This window comes from Chelon labrosus, assembly GCF_963514085.1.
Source record: "Chelon labrosus genome assembly, chromosome: 15".
In the NCBI taxonomy this organism is placed as follows: Eukaryota; Metazoa; Chordata; class Actinopteri; order Mugiliformes; family Mugilidae; genus Chelon; species Chelon labrosus.
Window position 1 is genome coordinate 8,708,273 of NC_140348.1, and position 16,270 is coordinate 8,724,542.

A 16,270-nucleotide genomic window follows, 5' to 3' on the forward strand; every position below is an offset into this window, starting at 1 on the left:
AGGCTGAGGATTAATATTGCACTCTGAGAAGATTTAAACATTTAGCCGTCCTTTTATATATTAGACACACTGGCTTCCTCGAACCAGTCAGCGGATTAACGAAATGGAAAAATGAAGCAGGCTAATTAGTGAAAAATGAGGATTAAAAAGTTCACATTTCGACAGCTTCGGTGCAGAAGACGGTAGACTAGCTTGTTAAACATTTGCTTTTAAAATCACTCAGTTCGTGTCCTTCATTTAATTAGTGAAACCATTTTCAGGATAATTGTGTGTGTGTGTGTGTGTGTGTGTTTTTAAACGTGACTCCGATATGGGAGTCACTGCAGAAAAAAAGGGACTGCATGCTACAATTATTACTTCTGATTACATAAGACCACTGGAAGTCTAGAAGTACACGGAGAAAAAATGCCTACTTCCGATACTAATATCTATAATTTTCATACTATCCAAAAAACTGTCAATTTGCTAATTTCTAACAGCAATAGACCAGACTTCAGTAAGATATAAAACCAGACAGACTTCATTGACAGTGGTCGGTATGTTAGGGTTTTGTTGCTAACGCCTGAAGCTTAAAGAACATGTAATGTCTAATATTTTAGATCTGAACAGAAGGTTGTATTTGTCCAACCAAAACTCCAAACTGCGTATTTCTGTTGTTAATTTTTCATTTTGTGGATGAAAAGCCTAAAAAAACATGATCATCTTGTTTCAGTGTGGACAGCACATGCATTACATATCAAATAATCACTGGGAATTTTGATGGTTAATAATTTCATGCTGCCACAACTTTCTTCTTTTTAAACAATAAATATTAAAAAGGGGCCCTTAGCACACATGCCAGACCTTTTAATAAAACTGGCAATCAAAGCATATTAAATAAGACATATACAGTTGTAAGGATTAATAGCTGTGACGAATTCCACTCCTATCTGATCCTTTATACACTTACAGGGTTAATTATTTCATAAATAAACTACAACTACTGACACAAATAGGATTCATGGGGCATAAGACAAATATAAAGTTACTATACTATTATTGGAGTCTTGCAGTATTTTTGGATGTTGGTGTCAATATTCCTTTGGCCTTTCCGTGCTATTAGATCCAATAGGAAGTGACAGGACTGACTGGAGAGTTATGACACTGGACATGTAGCTGTGAAACTCAACCAGCTGTATTTGTGTTTGTGCGTTTGACACACTAGACAAACACTCTAAACATACAATTTAATATCATTTTGTTCAGTGGGGTTTGGTTAAAGTTACTTCTGTGGTTTTACTAAACCAACATCTGTGTATGCACTCCTTGGGCCTCACTGTCAGTCCGCCCCTGCTGCACACATCTACATTAAAATGTGTTATGACAAAAAGGGAACAGCTTGTTCAGAAAGGATGACTGCATCTCTCCAGAATGAGGCTCTCTTTGCAGTGTGACAACTGGATCCCTATGATGCATAAAAGAAATAAAAACTTTCCTTTAAAAAGAAAAACACATGCATACGTTTTTCTTATGACCTTGGGCGGTCCATGGATTAGTGAGCTGTAAATCTCTCCCAAGCTAGAAACAAAAGAGCCTTGACTATAATCTGCAGGATGCCACTGAGACACAGCGGTGGGTGGGCTTTCACAAACAATGTGAAATTTCTTTTATGTACCAGTCAGTCATAGTTAAATAACCAGCCCTGTAATACATATACTGTTCAAGATTAGAGTGCTTACTTTTCGTCGTTCACCAACTGTAATTCACTTTGTAATTGACCTTTTTCAAGGTACAAATTTGGACTTGTCCCAGATGGTAAACGCAGATGTGTTAATGATGGCTGCATTGTACTTAGGGATGGTCCTACTGTTGTGAATGCTGGTTTTCTGTCATGGCTTATTGTCACTTAATGGAACTGAGCCATAACTGAAAGGCCACATCTGTCCTCTCCCTGTCACGACGGGTGAAAATTTCCATTAAAAGCAATTCTTGAGCTCTTGTTACGACATAGGAAATTGCTTGCCTTTCAAGTGTTAACTTTTGCCGTAAATCGTCATCCCACTCCTGTGAGGCAACCTCGGAGCCACAGATTCTAACAGTTTAGTTAGATAACAATAATGGAAGCTAATGTAGGAAATGCTGAGGCCTATTGGGAATATCAACATTTTCCTCAGACATATTATAAAGTTACAAAGAAAACTCGATTACGACTAATTTACAGTATATGAACTTACCTGGCATCCACAATTTCTGAGAACGTCAGCCAACAACTCGGAAACTTAGATCTTACCGAAAATGTCCACTTAATAAATCTGTGAATACTGCCGCCATCAAATGGAATTCGTGAACAAAGTGCTTTGCATACAAATAGTAACATCAAGCATAGGATAAGTCATGAGAACACCGCTGCTAGGCGACTGGCATCAGGGAGCCACTGCGGCTAACAATTTAGCACACCAACAAGCGGTTAACTTAATGAGGGAAATGCAAAGGAATAATGAAAGGTCAAGGTAGCTGGGAATATCAGTGTTTTCCATATACACATAGAATTACAAAAAAAACTCAATTACAACTAATTTACCATATATGAACATAGCTTGTACCTGCACCATTTCTAAAAAAAAATGTTAGCAAACACATCACAGCTTGTGAATCTAAGTACCGTGAGAGAGGACGGTATAAATGGTCTTGTGAAAATGGCAAACATGACTCCATTTGAACGTGATAATGGCATGATAATGCCTGGGACTTGGAATTTGCTAACAATCATATGACGTTAAATAATTATATTTAGGACTAGGATAGTGAAACAGTTTTTAGCATGAATAGCATACGTTGTACTTGTTAGTATTGGTTTCTGTGGTTATGCTACTATTTTGGCTGGTGCTTTTGGGCCTATCGTGGTCAGCAGAAATGCATTATGAACACAGTGATATTTCTTATGTAAATAAGGTAGACTTGTTAGCAAACAGTTGTATAATTACGCGTCCAACAGTTACATATAAGTGCTGTCATTTGACGTTCCTTTAGTTCATTTTTTTTTTTGTCTCGCTCCTGTTTTTTTGGTTGCTAACTGATCCACTGTTTTTAACCAACTAGCTGCTTACCTATTTTGTCTCTCTGCAAATTGGTGCAGAAAGTTATTGGAGTGGTGAAAATAAAGCTGAAAATAAAGTTAGCGACTAATGCTAGCTGAAAAATGTTATGTATAGTTGTAATGTAATATATGTAGCTAAAGAGCCAAATATTTCTCTACAAAGTTGACAGAGCCTAAAACAAAGCTTAATGTAGCGTAAATATTTGCCTTAAATTCACTTATTAAGCTAGCTTGATGTGTAACTATATGCTAAAGTCATGCTACATGACATTAGCCGCAAAAATAAGAGGATGGCTAGCCTGTTTCTTGTTTTCATCTGACCCTCATAACCAAAATTTCTGAATGCATAAATTACTCTTCAGAGTTGTAAGACTTTAAATCTATTTCTGAGAATGTTTAATAGCGGTTGTCTAGGTGTCAACCATTCAAGTTAAAGCAACACAGCTGTCTCTTTTTTTGGTGGACACGACCCATCTTCTTTATTTGGCGTTAAGCAGATGTTTCTCACTGATAACCCTCTGTTAACCCTCTTTTCTTTCCAAAAATTTCAGTTTGGACACTGTCACATAGACAGACAGGTACTACCAAGTTTAATTTGGCGTTCTGCTTATGTTTTCATTACGGTATCTCTTTGTAATGTACCGCTAAATGTTCTATACCAAATGCTGTTAATTTACAAAAGTTACAAAATTTTTACAATATTTCTGAAATATTTTCTGCAACACAGTAGTATGTTCACAGATCCAGGGCTATTAAGTTTTGGACTTGATGCTTCACGATATTCATATGATCATTGTAAAATAACACGTTGGCATGGAACGCCTTGTGCATCATATCCTGTTAGTGTGCGTGTGTTTATGTGTTTTATTTTGATGTGGTCAGTATGCATTTCTGTGTGTGTATGTCTTTGTATGTGGTCTGTGTTTTGTGGCCAGGTGCTTTCAGTTCCTTCACCTGCTCTTTCACGCCTGTGTTGTCACATTGTTCAAGTCTGTGTTTGTAGTTTGCTTGTTTTTATTTCCAGTTATTGTCATTGTGTCTCCTGTCCCATTTGAAACCATCACATTTACTCTTTCTTATCTTTTGTCAATAACGTGTACACAGATGTGGGATTGTTTTTTAAGCATTTTGAATTTTACATCAAAAATAATTTGGAAAAATCAGTAAAAATCATCAAAATCTTGCTACAGAATAAAACATTTATTTTGCTTGCCAATTTCCAGAAGGCAAACAAATTTCATGCCTGACTGTATTATTTTACATAAAATATACTGGCATGTTTCATTTGTCACAGGACTTTTGCCATACTTTTCACTGAAATGAATTCATGAGATCTGACTTATAATCAATTATTGTAATGTATGGCTGTATTTTTTAATCTTATTTCACAGTTTCCCGGGGCAAATACAACACAGTGTAATCATGTTCATGTTGTACTAATCGTTCTTAGTGCAAAAAGCCAGACGCTAAAATGAAGACCAACACTATCCTTTAATTTTAAATATTATGGCATGAGGAGTCATAGCCATAGTAATAGTTCAGGTAATGACACTGAGTTAATTATACAACTGCCGACAGGTGTCATAAGCCATTAAAATATACATGCCACCCTGATTATATAGGTTTATTAACATTTTGACCACAAATAAGTTTTCCTTGGAGGCTTTGCTGACATTTCCATATGCAAAGTAATGAGGAAATACTGTCCTCACTGTTTTCTGTAAAAAAAAAATGACATTTGTAGACTGTATTTGCTGATAAGGAATACATTGTCTAATCTATAAATTAATGGCCAACACAACTGTGCACTGTTTCCATCCGAAACACCAGGGGAGCGGCTAACAAGGCCCCTCACAAACACCACACCAGCAACGTGCAAAAAGGCAACAGAAGCTGTTCTCGTACTGCTAACAAGCAACTACAAATGTGCAAGAAATAAAGAGCGTGTGTTTGGCTCACGTCTGTGCATATTTGCTCTGTGTGGAGTGTGTAATGGGCCGTAGACCATCATGGATACTAATGAAAATCTTTCGAGAGTGTGTTAGCTCTTAAAGGCAGCATTACTCAATCTTTTTAATGATAGGGGAAACATTACAAGATAAACACTGATTCTAAATGAGCAATTTGTTTTCAGAAAATAGTTTGCATAAACATAAGTATATCCATGATGATCATATCACTGAATTAGTTATTGATTGCTACCTTAAATGAAATGGTCAAGTATAAAAAACGTTGGTCTAAATCTATTTGAGGCTTATTTCTCTGAATTAAAATAGTTGATTTAGATTAAAATGTTAAATGTTAGATGCTTAAAAAGTCAAATATGCATTTGCTCTAAGATTTGTAGGTGTGCCTTGCCTTTCTCCAGTTCCAGTAAATGTTCCAGCCGTAACCTTTTCCCATCCCTCGAGTTGTTTTATTTAGCTGTTTTTAAGAAATGCTTCTACCCTGCAAGTTATTTGCCCTTTTATTACCTCTTCATTTTAAAACAGATACCAACTTCGTCCTTGGAAACGCTCAGATAGTGGACTGGCCCATCGTCTACAGCAATGATGGTTTCTGCAAGCTGTCGGGGTACCACAGAGCAGAGGTGATGCAGAAAAGCAGCACCTGCAGGTAAGCGGCAGGATCTTCGAATGTCCAAATTCAAAAATATATCAAACACTAGCTTTTTTGGTGAACCATTTTTTGCATGTTTGCCATTTGCCTAATTCAAAATCTATGACGGATAATTTGCAGCATTAGATAAAACAAGATTAGGCAGTGACATTTTAATGTGGGACAACAGCAGCTCTCCTTGTTCATCTGGATGAGCCTCATTTTAGCTGGCAATGCTCAAATAATTATGCTGCTATTATGCCACTAATAGAGAGATTTATTTATAAGGCTTATTTTAAGCAAGTCAGTTTAACTGCCTGCAGTAAAAAGTTGTGGGAAGCACTCACTTAGATCTCTGCCTCATATATCCATGGCACTATACATTGCTTATGGGTATACTGTATAGTAAAAGTTTGTTGTGGCCGTCGTAGCCAGAAAGCCAGCGCAAAGTTGCCCTGCTCACACAATTTTAAGTGTGGAGTCGCTCTGTTTGGAATTAATTTTGCCTGGCGGACCAATCCGATAACTTGGGTGGACTTTCTGTGGTGATGAACACACGAGCAACAGTGATGTAGGCATGCACTTCATCTGAGCACCATTTAGTTGATTATGTTGATAACTAAATGGCTCTTATTGGAGAAGCACTTGTTTAGTTTCTGCTGTCGCATCTGTTGTGAAAGATACTGACATTGAGTAGCTAACAAAACGTCACATAAATTGTTTCTCTGACTGGTTGTTGGTGCGTGCAGAGGTGTGTTTTTTTTTTCTGTTGGTTGAAACACACCCCTTAATGAAATCCAATGTCTACATTTTCAGTAGCTTCCAGTAGTGGTGGACTTGACAACTGATTGATGCTGCCATCCATAGAGCCATGTTGCTAGCGGGGCTAAAAAGATGAGCTATGAGGAACCACCAAGTCATTGTTTCAAAACCTCAAATTCAATTATAAGCTTGGGTCAGGATGTTGATCTTATTGATGATTGTGGATACACATTCACCGGTCTGTGGTCAATGGTGACGGCATGGAGAGCTCAGTTGTCAACGGCCTTTCTTTATACTACATCTACAGCTGCCAGTTCTCTCCAGCAGAGCATCGTAGCAGATATTCATTATATTCTGCTATGTTGAAGTGAATGAGAATAGCAAGGAGTTAGAAGTGATATGATATTCCCGTAGTTAAAGACAATCCAGTAATTGCCTCTTGCTGAGACAGAAATCAGATAACTGAGACACAAATCCGTGATGTAATCCAGTTGTAACAGCTGAAACTGCTTCTGCATCGCTGACTGTAAACCTGTGAACGTACAGTATCCCCTGAGTCCCCTCTCCAAAAACATAAAGGAATAAAAGCCTGTCCAAATGAGTGGTATTCCTATTTGAAAGAACAATTTCTGGACTTGTGTTTATTGTGCCTGTAATAAGCATGTCAGTAACCGCTATATTTATTAGGATCACAGTGAAACAGTTGGTGCTGCCAGATTTTGAAACGGTGGGAGATTTCATCTGTTGTGGGAGATGGTGTTTGTCACAGCCAGCACTGCAGCTATTACTGATTTAAACCCTCGGGTCCCCAAACATAAGCTTCAGAACACTTGCCAGGACAAATATTGAAGCAAGAGCGTGATGATTTGTTTGAGGTTTATTTTCAGATTGCTGGTTGGAGTGAAGTCATGTGTTTGTGCAATCTTCTTGCTGTATTCAATGTCTGATAGACAGCATTATTACAAAGGTTCACAGGAGGTTGTGCGTACATAATGTTATGTGTTCAAGTGGTAACATTAGCATCTAGCAATATTATATTATAAAATTAAGCTTAAAACTCTAAATGTCAAAATTACAGTACCGTTGACCTCTGCCATTTGTAAAATTGTCAGCAAATACACCACAACACGAAAGATCGGACCTCACCAAAATTTCCACGTGAATACCACAGGAGGGCATCGATCATACAGACTCGAAATCAGGGTAAACACGGCCAACATGTTCAACATATTTTGTTGGAAAAAACAGTGGTAATTATCAGATGCACTGGCCGGTTGGAGATTTGCAACTTCAGATCTGTTGCATAGCTCATACTGTTGGCTTGGCCATTTAGAGTACTGATAATATGTACTACCTAATAGCATGTTAGTGTGGAATTTTAGCCGTTTCAGTTATCAGTTATCAATACAATGTTCAACTAAAAACTACTGCTGGTGGCGGTACTATAAAATTAAACAAAGACACACAATTGTCCAAAATTTCTAATACTGGAGCTGAAATTGGACTTGAACAACAAAGAATTTGGCAAAATAACCAAACAGCAAATACTTAAGTTGTAGATTTCTTTAAAAAAGATTTTCTACAGAAGATACAGGTTATTACACAGGTCTTTCTTAAACTACACAACTTACTTGGCATCAGCCAGCCCACCATACAACAACCTAGTTTGACCGCATAAGTTCTTAATTGTTAATTAGTAAGTAGTTTATAGTTTTTTAGACAGGCCTTAATCAATTCACTCGCCGCTCATCTCTTTGTAGCTGACAGTTGGTCGCTAGTGGACTTTCGAGATTCTAGTTGTCTAGGTAACCCTCTTCTACATATCCCACCCCAAATGTTTCTGAGTGAAACAAGCAGAACATAAAAATATTACTAATGTATGGTCAGTGCGAGCTGCTCTTAATGTCACCGCTCTCCATTTGAGAAAAAAAAACTTCAGTATTACATTATCTCTTATCACCCCAGCGCTGTTAATCGCTTCCTGTGTGTAGGCCTATGTCCTTTTAGGACAGGGGCTCTCAAAGCCAGTGCACGGATCTGATAGTGCAAACAGGCTTGAAATAAAAGGTTCATAGATAATCATGACGACCAAATGAGTCAACTAAAATCAGACATTACTTGGTTAAAGAGATAACAGACAGGTTCTAGCTTCTTGCAGAGGACCAATACACTTCTACACTTAATCTGTGATACACTGTCAGTATTAACCCCTTTTAACACAACATTGTTTTACATCTTGTATTGGAGTCCTTCCTCTTCTACTTTTCTTTATTCGTGGCATGTACAGCACGCATCATGTTGACCATATCTACTGTTTCAGATGAATCATTATTTTTGACCTTACAAGCAAGTCGGGCAATATTTAAAACTGTAAGCTGGTTCTTGATATATAGCTTTGTGTTAGGTATCATCACACATTTTCGTCACTCTTCAAACATTTCACTATACCTTTAATCATCACAGTCTTTCAGCTTTTTGTCAGAAACAATCTTCATGCGCCTGATTGCTGAGGCCATAAAACATTCACAGAATATGTGAGATGTTTCTGAGGATGACTCAAATGTAAAATGTATACTCATGTCCCCAGAGTCTAAACCTCTTTTTATGTAGATGTGTTCTGATCAAAGCTGTTCTTTCCATCTTAACTGCTTTTTCTGTGTCTTTTCAATTATGCATATGTTTCCTTCTATACCGGATCCTGTAAACATGCTGTGGCAAACCTGTGGGAATTTTTTACACATGACGAGAAAGTGGTTTAGGAAATTGCTATGACTTATTTTTTTCTTTGAACAAAGTAGTGTTCCTGCCGGCTAGGAGACGAGAAGAAGAGCAAGAGAGGGTGCTCATCAGTGATGTTACATCAAGCGCTGGTCGGAAAAGTCTCTGCAGCGTCAGAATGTAGTCTCATTAAATTTAGCCCGCCTTTTGTATTTCATAACAAACTCTGAGTTATATTTAGATCATGCTGGAACAGGCTGCTACTGAGGGTGGCGGTAACAAGTAAAGTGAGATTAATGTCTCTGCAGCGTTGGTAAAAGTGTTCATGGTCTGTTCGGCCCATCTTCGGGTTTAATTTGTTTTTGAGAGGTACTTTGCGTTTGGCCAATTAGAGACCAAGCATTTGTCTTTTTTATGGTTTCAAGGTACATTTCAGTGAGTTTTACTCCACTTCTTCTCTATATTTAATACAGTCTGGTCTGCACAGTGTAGATGTAGCTCATAATAAATGGTTTAAAATTATACTAATAATTCTTAAAGGAAGCTTAAAGAGTGAAACAAAATCCTAAAATCTAATCAAGGAAAAGATATTCACACATTCAAGCCTTCCTCCCAACTGTTTGGTGCAAGAATGAGCATGCTCGCCCAACAAAACGCTGTCTAATGAATATTCAAATATTTTTTTCCCTTCTTGTTTCCTAGCTTCATGTACGGGGAGCTCACAGACAAGGACACGACGGAAAAAGTGCGACTAACATTCGAGAACTATGAGATGAACTCATTTGAAATACTGATGTACAAGAAGAACAGTAAGTTGCGGCGTGACACATGAGGAAGGGGAAAAAATGTGCAAATGTATTCAGAGCTTCAGTAACGTACAGCAGAGTTCAAAGGTAGCCTAGAACATTTTTACCTCTGTAGAAATGTGCTAATTGCTTGAGAGAACCAGACCAGAGAAACTTTCCTCAGAAAGAAAATTTGTTTCCACTTGCAGGCTTAACCTTCATGTGTTTGCACCTGTACCAAAATATATGGAAAAATCTGAATGTACAGAACATTTCAGATTTTTTCTATATGTACACTGTGAATCGTTTCCTGCAGCTAAATATGTGTTGTTCTTTTTTTACTCTCAGGGACACCTGTTTGGTTCTTTGTGAAGATTGCTCCCATTCGAAACGAACAAGAGAAAGTGGTCCTGTTTCTTTGCACGTTCAGCGACATCACAGCCTTTAAGCAGCCCATCGAAGACGATTCTTCCAAAGGTTAGAGTCAACTCATTTCATTTGTTCCTGTTATCAAACGGGATGCCAACTCCAGAGGGTAGTAGCTGAAAAAATGAATTAACATCCATACTTGAGCATGACATGATGGAGTGAAATCCAATTTTTTTATCACAATGCGTGGCCGACTAGTGTGACCTACAGTTTTTCGTGCAGAGGTAAAATTCTGTCTGCCAGCTATCATCGTTCGAGCCTCTGTGTTGTGCATCTGTTACGGCAAGTACCCAGTCAAATTCGCATCCAGTCATGATGGTTATCAACAACCAACAAAACAAATTATTCACTGAGCTGTAGAACTGCTGAACAAAACAGAAGAATAGTGCAAGAAACTGACTACAAACAAGTGAGACTGTAGTTTGAGCTTCAGCAGGTAGGACTGCTAAATGCATCAAGACTTAAGCTACGCAACTTTAACTAGTATGTGTTTGTGCTGCCTAATTAGAGGGTGACACAGGTACAGTATTTGTTCAGCATTTTAAAGCATATTAAAAGTCATTTGTGATGTTATACTACAGCAAAGAAAGTGTTAGAGTGGAGGTTGTGACAAGCCAGGCACACAGTCTCTCTTAAACTGAGTAGATTAATCCGGCAGTACTTTATTATCTGAGCTCTTGGGGACAGGAGAAAGAGCACGACAGCCATGAAACTTAACGTAGCGACATAGAAATCACAGCACCGATTGGTGTTTTAACAGTGTAATCGCACAACGATGCCGACACACCAGAGCCAAAATGCTTGGAGATTCTGTGTAAATCCAGCACAGAATAATACGTCTCTAATGATAAAACGTTTTCTTTCTGTTGTTTGGTTCTTAATAGATAACGTTTGCTTTTATTTTTTTAAATTATCTCTTTTTTTAATATCTCAAAACTGTCTATTGTCAGTCTGCTAGTGTTATAGAATTCTGAATCCATTTATCATTTTAATGGAGTAATTAAACTAGTAAGTTTTAGACAGTTCAAAGTTCTTAGAGTCAAAATGATTATTAATGGATTATTTGGTGTTTAAGAACCTGCTGGCCAGGTTGTGTCAGGGACATTGAAAATGTGTTTCTTCAACTGGCCTTTTTCAGCTGCACATGAGCACATTTTCCAGAAGAAATCAGCTCATTGTGAATTTATTCCAACACAAACCTGAGGCTAGTTGAAGTCTCTGATATCCTGCATGCCCAGGCTATAATCAAAGTTTTCTAGGCTTAAAGATCAAGTGCTGAGCAACGGATCAGTACCCCAAAAATATATTTCCACAAGCTTAAAAAAACGTGGTGTAGCATCAAGAAATATGCAGCACCAGAAAACATCTAGAACGCCTACATGATAAAGATTGTACATACTGTATGTTTATATAATCCTCAGGCTGGGGAAAGTTTGCCCGACTGACTCGAGCCCTGACAAGCAGCAGAGGAGTCTTACAACAGCTTCAGCCCACAGTTCACAAAGGAGAGAACGTCCACAAGCACTCCCGCCTTGCTGAGGTACATTCATTTATTTCTGATGATTTTCCGTCCAAAAAAAGGTGTAAAAGTATTCTGAAGAAAAAAAAAAAAAAGAAAAATGCTGTATAGATGTATTTAGTAGCTGAAACTGTGTACAAGAGAACAAACTTTGGACACTGAGATCAGGCTTTAAGATCAGCCCAAGACTTACACAGCACTTTTCAGGAGCAGGTGAGCTTTAGTCGCCATACAGATGACATCATTTAAACCCCAGGCTGAGGTATTTTTGGCCTCCTGTCCTGTATGTTTATTTCTGTGTGTTGAGTTTTCCATGACACACTGCTTTTTGGCAGGTACTGCAGCTTGGTTCAGATATCCTACCTCAGTACAAGCAAGAGACCCCCAAAACCCCTCCTCACATTATCCTGCACTACTGCCTCTTCAAAACCACGTGGGACTGGGTCATCCTCATCCTCACCTTCTACACGGCCATCATGGTGCCCTACAACGTCTCCTTCAAGACGAAGCAGAACAACGTGACGTGGCTGGTGGTGGACAGCATTGTGGATGTCATCTTCTTGGTGGACATCGTCTTAAACTTCCACACCACGTTCGTCGGCCCCGCCGGCGAGGTCATCTCAGACCCCAAGCTGATTCGAATGAACTACCTGAAGACCTGGTTTGTTATCGACCTGCTCTCTTGCTTGCCGTACGACGTCATCAACGCCTTCGAGAATGTCGATGAGGTGAGTGTGGCCTTGAGCTGTAACAACAGAAAATTAATCTATGTTCCAAGACTTGATGTCAAAAATCTGCTTGTTCCTGCTTCTCGAATGTGAGACCTTGCTGTTTTTCTTTGCCTTAGGTGACAGCTAACCAAATATTTTTAGGTTTCGCAGTGTTTTTTGGACAGTTATTATAATAACTGAGTAGTAATTATGTGCAAAAATTGCCAAACGTTGCCAGATGCGGGCTTATCAAATGAGAAGATTTTAGTTTTTTCTTTGTCATACATCACTATGTAATTTAGTTTAATGTCTTTGGGGTTTTGGACGGCTGCTCAGAGTAAACAAGTCATTTTAAGATGCTACCTTGATGTAACATGCTAATTATTTCAAATTGTTCAGGTGAAACCAGATTCGTCACCAAATAGATCCAAATTATATCTTTAACAGCTGATATTTTGCCACTAAATTAGGACAAAGTTAAAATCTTAAAAGTGACCATTTCTCAGATGATTGGCAGGCTGTTAGTTTTACAGGCAGGCACTTACGTTTAATAAGCACTGTGCATTAGGACCAGTTCTCCGGTTGTTATTTTGTGAAATGACAGGGGAAAAAAACAAGTTTGAACGAACAGCGTAATGATATGGTTGTTTGTGAATTCATAAATGTTCCACCGTAGTGAGGAGTGTTTGCTGGAGAGCCATCACAGGATCTTGAGGTAATTGGCACATTTTAATTGGGGAATGAGCGTTACACTGTAAAACTGGGGCACTCGCCACTGCTCTGCTGTGTCACTGATGCCATAAAACCATTAACACCTTATGACAGCTGACAAAAGGACAGAATCAAACAAAGACTTGTTATTTTTAGTCCATTTTAAGTGGGTAACTTAGTTTTACCAACTTATACAAATTAAGGTTTACTGTCTTTCTTTGGTTTGTCCTTTTTGTTTTTGTACACGCTGGAATAAACACTTTCTCCCTTGTTTAGTTACATGATCTCACTGCTTGGCTGCATTTATTTCTCTGAGGGGACAAAATAACATGTTAGGACATTGGACATGTTTGTAAGCTGATGCTTTCTGAATGTTTCTTGCTGTGTCTAACTGACATTATATTCATGGTCCTACCCCATATCTTCTGTATCTGGTCTAGATGTTCCTGAAGATGTCTTTCTTTCCAACAAACATGCATAAAAACCACAGTCATTGATTAAATGGAGCCTCAGGGCCCTACATTTGCCAGATTTCATTATGTCAATGCATCATTGTGTGCGTTTGTGTGTGCCTGTGCATGCTTAAACGTGTCACGTCTCATGATGTGTGTGTGTGTGTTACTGCAACAGCGTGGCTGTGTAAAATGCTGTGATAGCATTTAACAGCGCAGTGTGTCACACAGTGAGCAGCATAGTGTATGTCGGCTCTCGGGGGCTGTCGGGGAGCACACGCAGTGAATTGTAATGTGAAATGGAGTCGTAAACCATGTTGGGGTGCAGCGATCGCTGAGTCGTATTTGCAGGTCCAGCATTTTGGACCTTTCTAGTCTTTCAATGCTTCAGCATCCTAAATGCTGACTAGTTCAAGTGACCGGAGCAGGAGCAGCCAGGGGTCAGCAGGAGGGAAAAACAACAACTTTCCTTCTTTAAAGGATTATGCTGCAGTTATTTGATACTGAAGCTTGTGTTTGTTGCCTCACAAAGTCTATCCAAAGCACATGAAAGAGCTGCACCGTTGCTTTTGGGGGACACATTTTGTCATTACGATGAACACAGAACATAGTGTCTAATCATAAAGTCTGCAGTCAAAGCTTCAAAACGTGTTTATTTGTGGGTTTCTTTGGTCTTGTTTGATAGTACAATGCATATTTTTGCATTTGGATTGCTATTCAGACAAAACTAACAACTAAGTTGTGTTTACAATCAAACAGTTATGTGTTTCTTTGAGGTCCAGCATTAGCAGGAATGTGTTTTGTGCCTCCCACGTGCACATGTGTATCCAAAACAAAATGGGGAACCTCTGATAGGACAGGCTAAAATCTTCGTACACCACAGATAGAAGAAAAAACGATGGACGCAGTCACAGTGGTGTCTGTCGTCGGTTTGTGAACAACTGTTTTGAAACTTTGAGTCTGGAAATAAGTGTGAGATGGATCTGACAGAGAACCATATACTTTTACATCCAGTCTATGTTAGTCATCAGCTAATGTAATCTGTAATTAACTGTGATTTTGATTCAGTGTCTTCCCTTCTCTGGTCAATGCACCATGCCCAGTATCTGCCTGAAAAGGAGAAAGAGAAAGAAAATCATTAGCGAATAAAACATGTTGGCTGTATTCACTGTAATAAAATAACTTTTTAAGACCCAGTCCTTGAATGAGGCTCTTAAACGCTCTGACCACCGAATAATTCTTGTTAGCGGGATAGATTGTCGATTTTGTTCTTTTTAGAAAAGATAGATAGAGAGAGTGAGATTATATTTCCGTTGTGCTGCCATGCACTTGCTTTTATCCACTGACATAATCAAGTTGGCCATTTTGCAAAATAGTTTATTTATTTCCTGGCTCATTTATCAAGCTACAATGTCAAACATTCAGTGGTCAGTTTTATATTGTTGTACTTTGAAGTCATTTGCTGACTTTCATTTGGATTCTGAGATATTGTAATGGACACTTTTCCAATCTCCTTGACATCAGTTAATTAAAAAAAGAAGCTGCAGTGGTAAAATGATTGTTAGCTGCAGCATAGTGTAGATTTACACATTTGCTGTATATGCACTGTGAGGATTAAATGTGATAAGGTTATGGATGCACTGGCTGTAAACGGACGTCAAAGCTGTGACCACGCTTCCAGTATCGTTTTCCAGTGTGTATCTGCAACATCTCACTGACTCCAATTTGTTCCAAATTGCTTTGAGGCGATCCATGGCATGGGTAAATGAGAGCGAGCAAACAATTGCCTGTGTTATTAAACCGGCGCCGAAATATCTTGCTGCTGCTCCAGACCTTAACGACTGACATGAATAACTTTGATGGCTGTTTTTTCCCCCCAACAGGTTTCCAAATAGGGAAGGGAAGATCATTAACAGGGAGCGGCTGTCAAAGTTATTCTTGGCACGTCACCTCGAGACTGATTGATACTGTTTTTAATGACTGATAACCCGCAAAACAACAAATGGACCGCCTCAATGCTGCAGCCTTTCAGTGCACGCTTTGGTCATACTGAACACGTATCACAGCACAGAGAAGACTGTTCTTTTACGTTTGCTTTTATTTGATTGTTGAATATTGATTTTCTCATGTGTTTACTCATCGCTTACTAATAATCAAGTGTCTTTTCTCTTAATTGTGCTCCGTTTTTGTTTTTCTTCTTTTTCATTCCTCCATTTGTTTGCATGGCCCTCCCCCCTTCCTCTTCTGCCTGTGTTCATGCATGGGACGTGATGGGAAGAATTGGAACCACCGAGCTGTCACTCAAGTAGGCTTCAGTTTGATTAGAATATGATAATGAACAGTTTTGTGTTTTCACTTGTAGATGCACACTGCAGACAAACACGCCGCATAAACCAGGCTTAAACAATGTCAATAGTCGCACACATTTCCTGCGACATTTATTCACGCACAAGCATTTCAGCTGTGGTGCTCCACGAGGGTTCGACAGCAGAAGCATCAATGCATGAAAT

The 16,270-nt window shown here is 38.7% G+C and overlaps 1 protein-coding gene across 1 annotated transcript in view; it reads left to right on the forward strand.

Annotated features, from left to right (window-relative positions):
* The window catches only part of kcnh1a (potassium voltage-gated channel, subfamily H (eag-related), member 1a), a gene marked incomplete at its 5' end in the record, with an annotated part of 42,923 nt that overhangs the window by 76 nt on the left and 26,577 nt on the right, over positions 1-16,270 (forward strand). Inside the window, 5 exons of the mRNA XM_084561933.1 lie at positions 5,569-5,692; positions 9,857-9,963; positions 10,288-10,416; positions 11,790-11,908; positions 12,223-12,615. Coding sequence (XP_084418059.1) covers positions 5,569-5,692; positions 9,857-9,963; positions 10,288-10,416; positions 11,790-11,908; positions 12,223-12,615 — 872 coding nt within the window. The remainder of the gene's footprint in view (positions 1-5,568; positions 5,693-9,856; positions 9,964-10,287; positions 10,417-11,789; positions 11,909-12,222; positions 12,616-16,270) is intronic.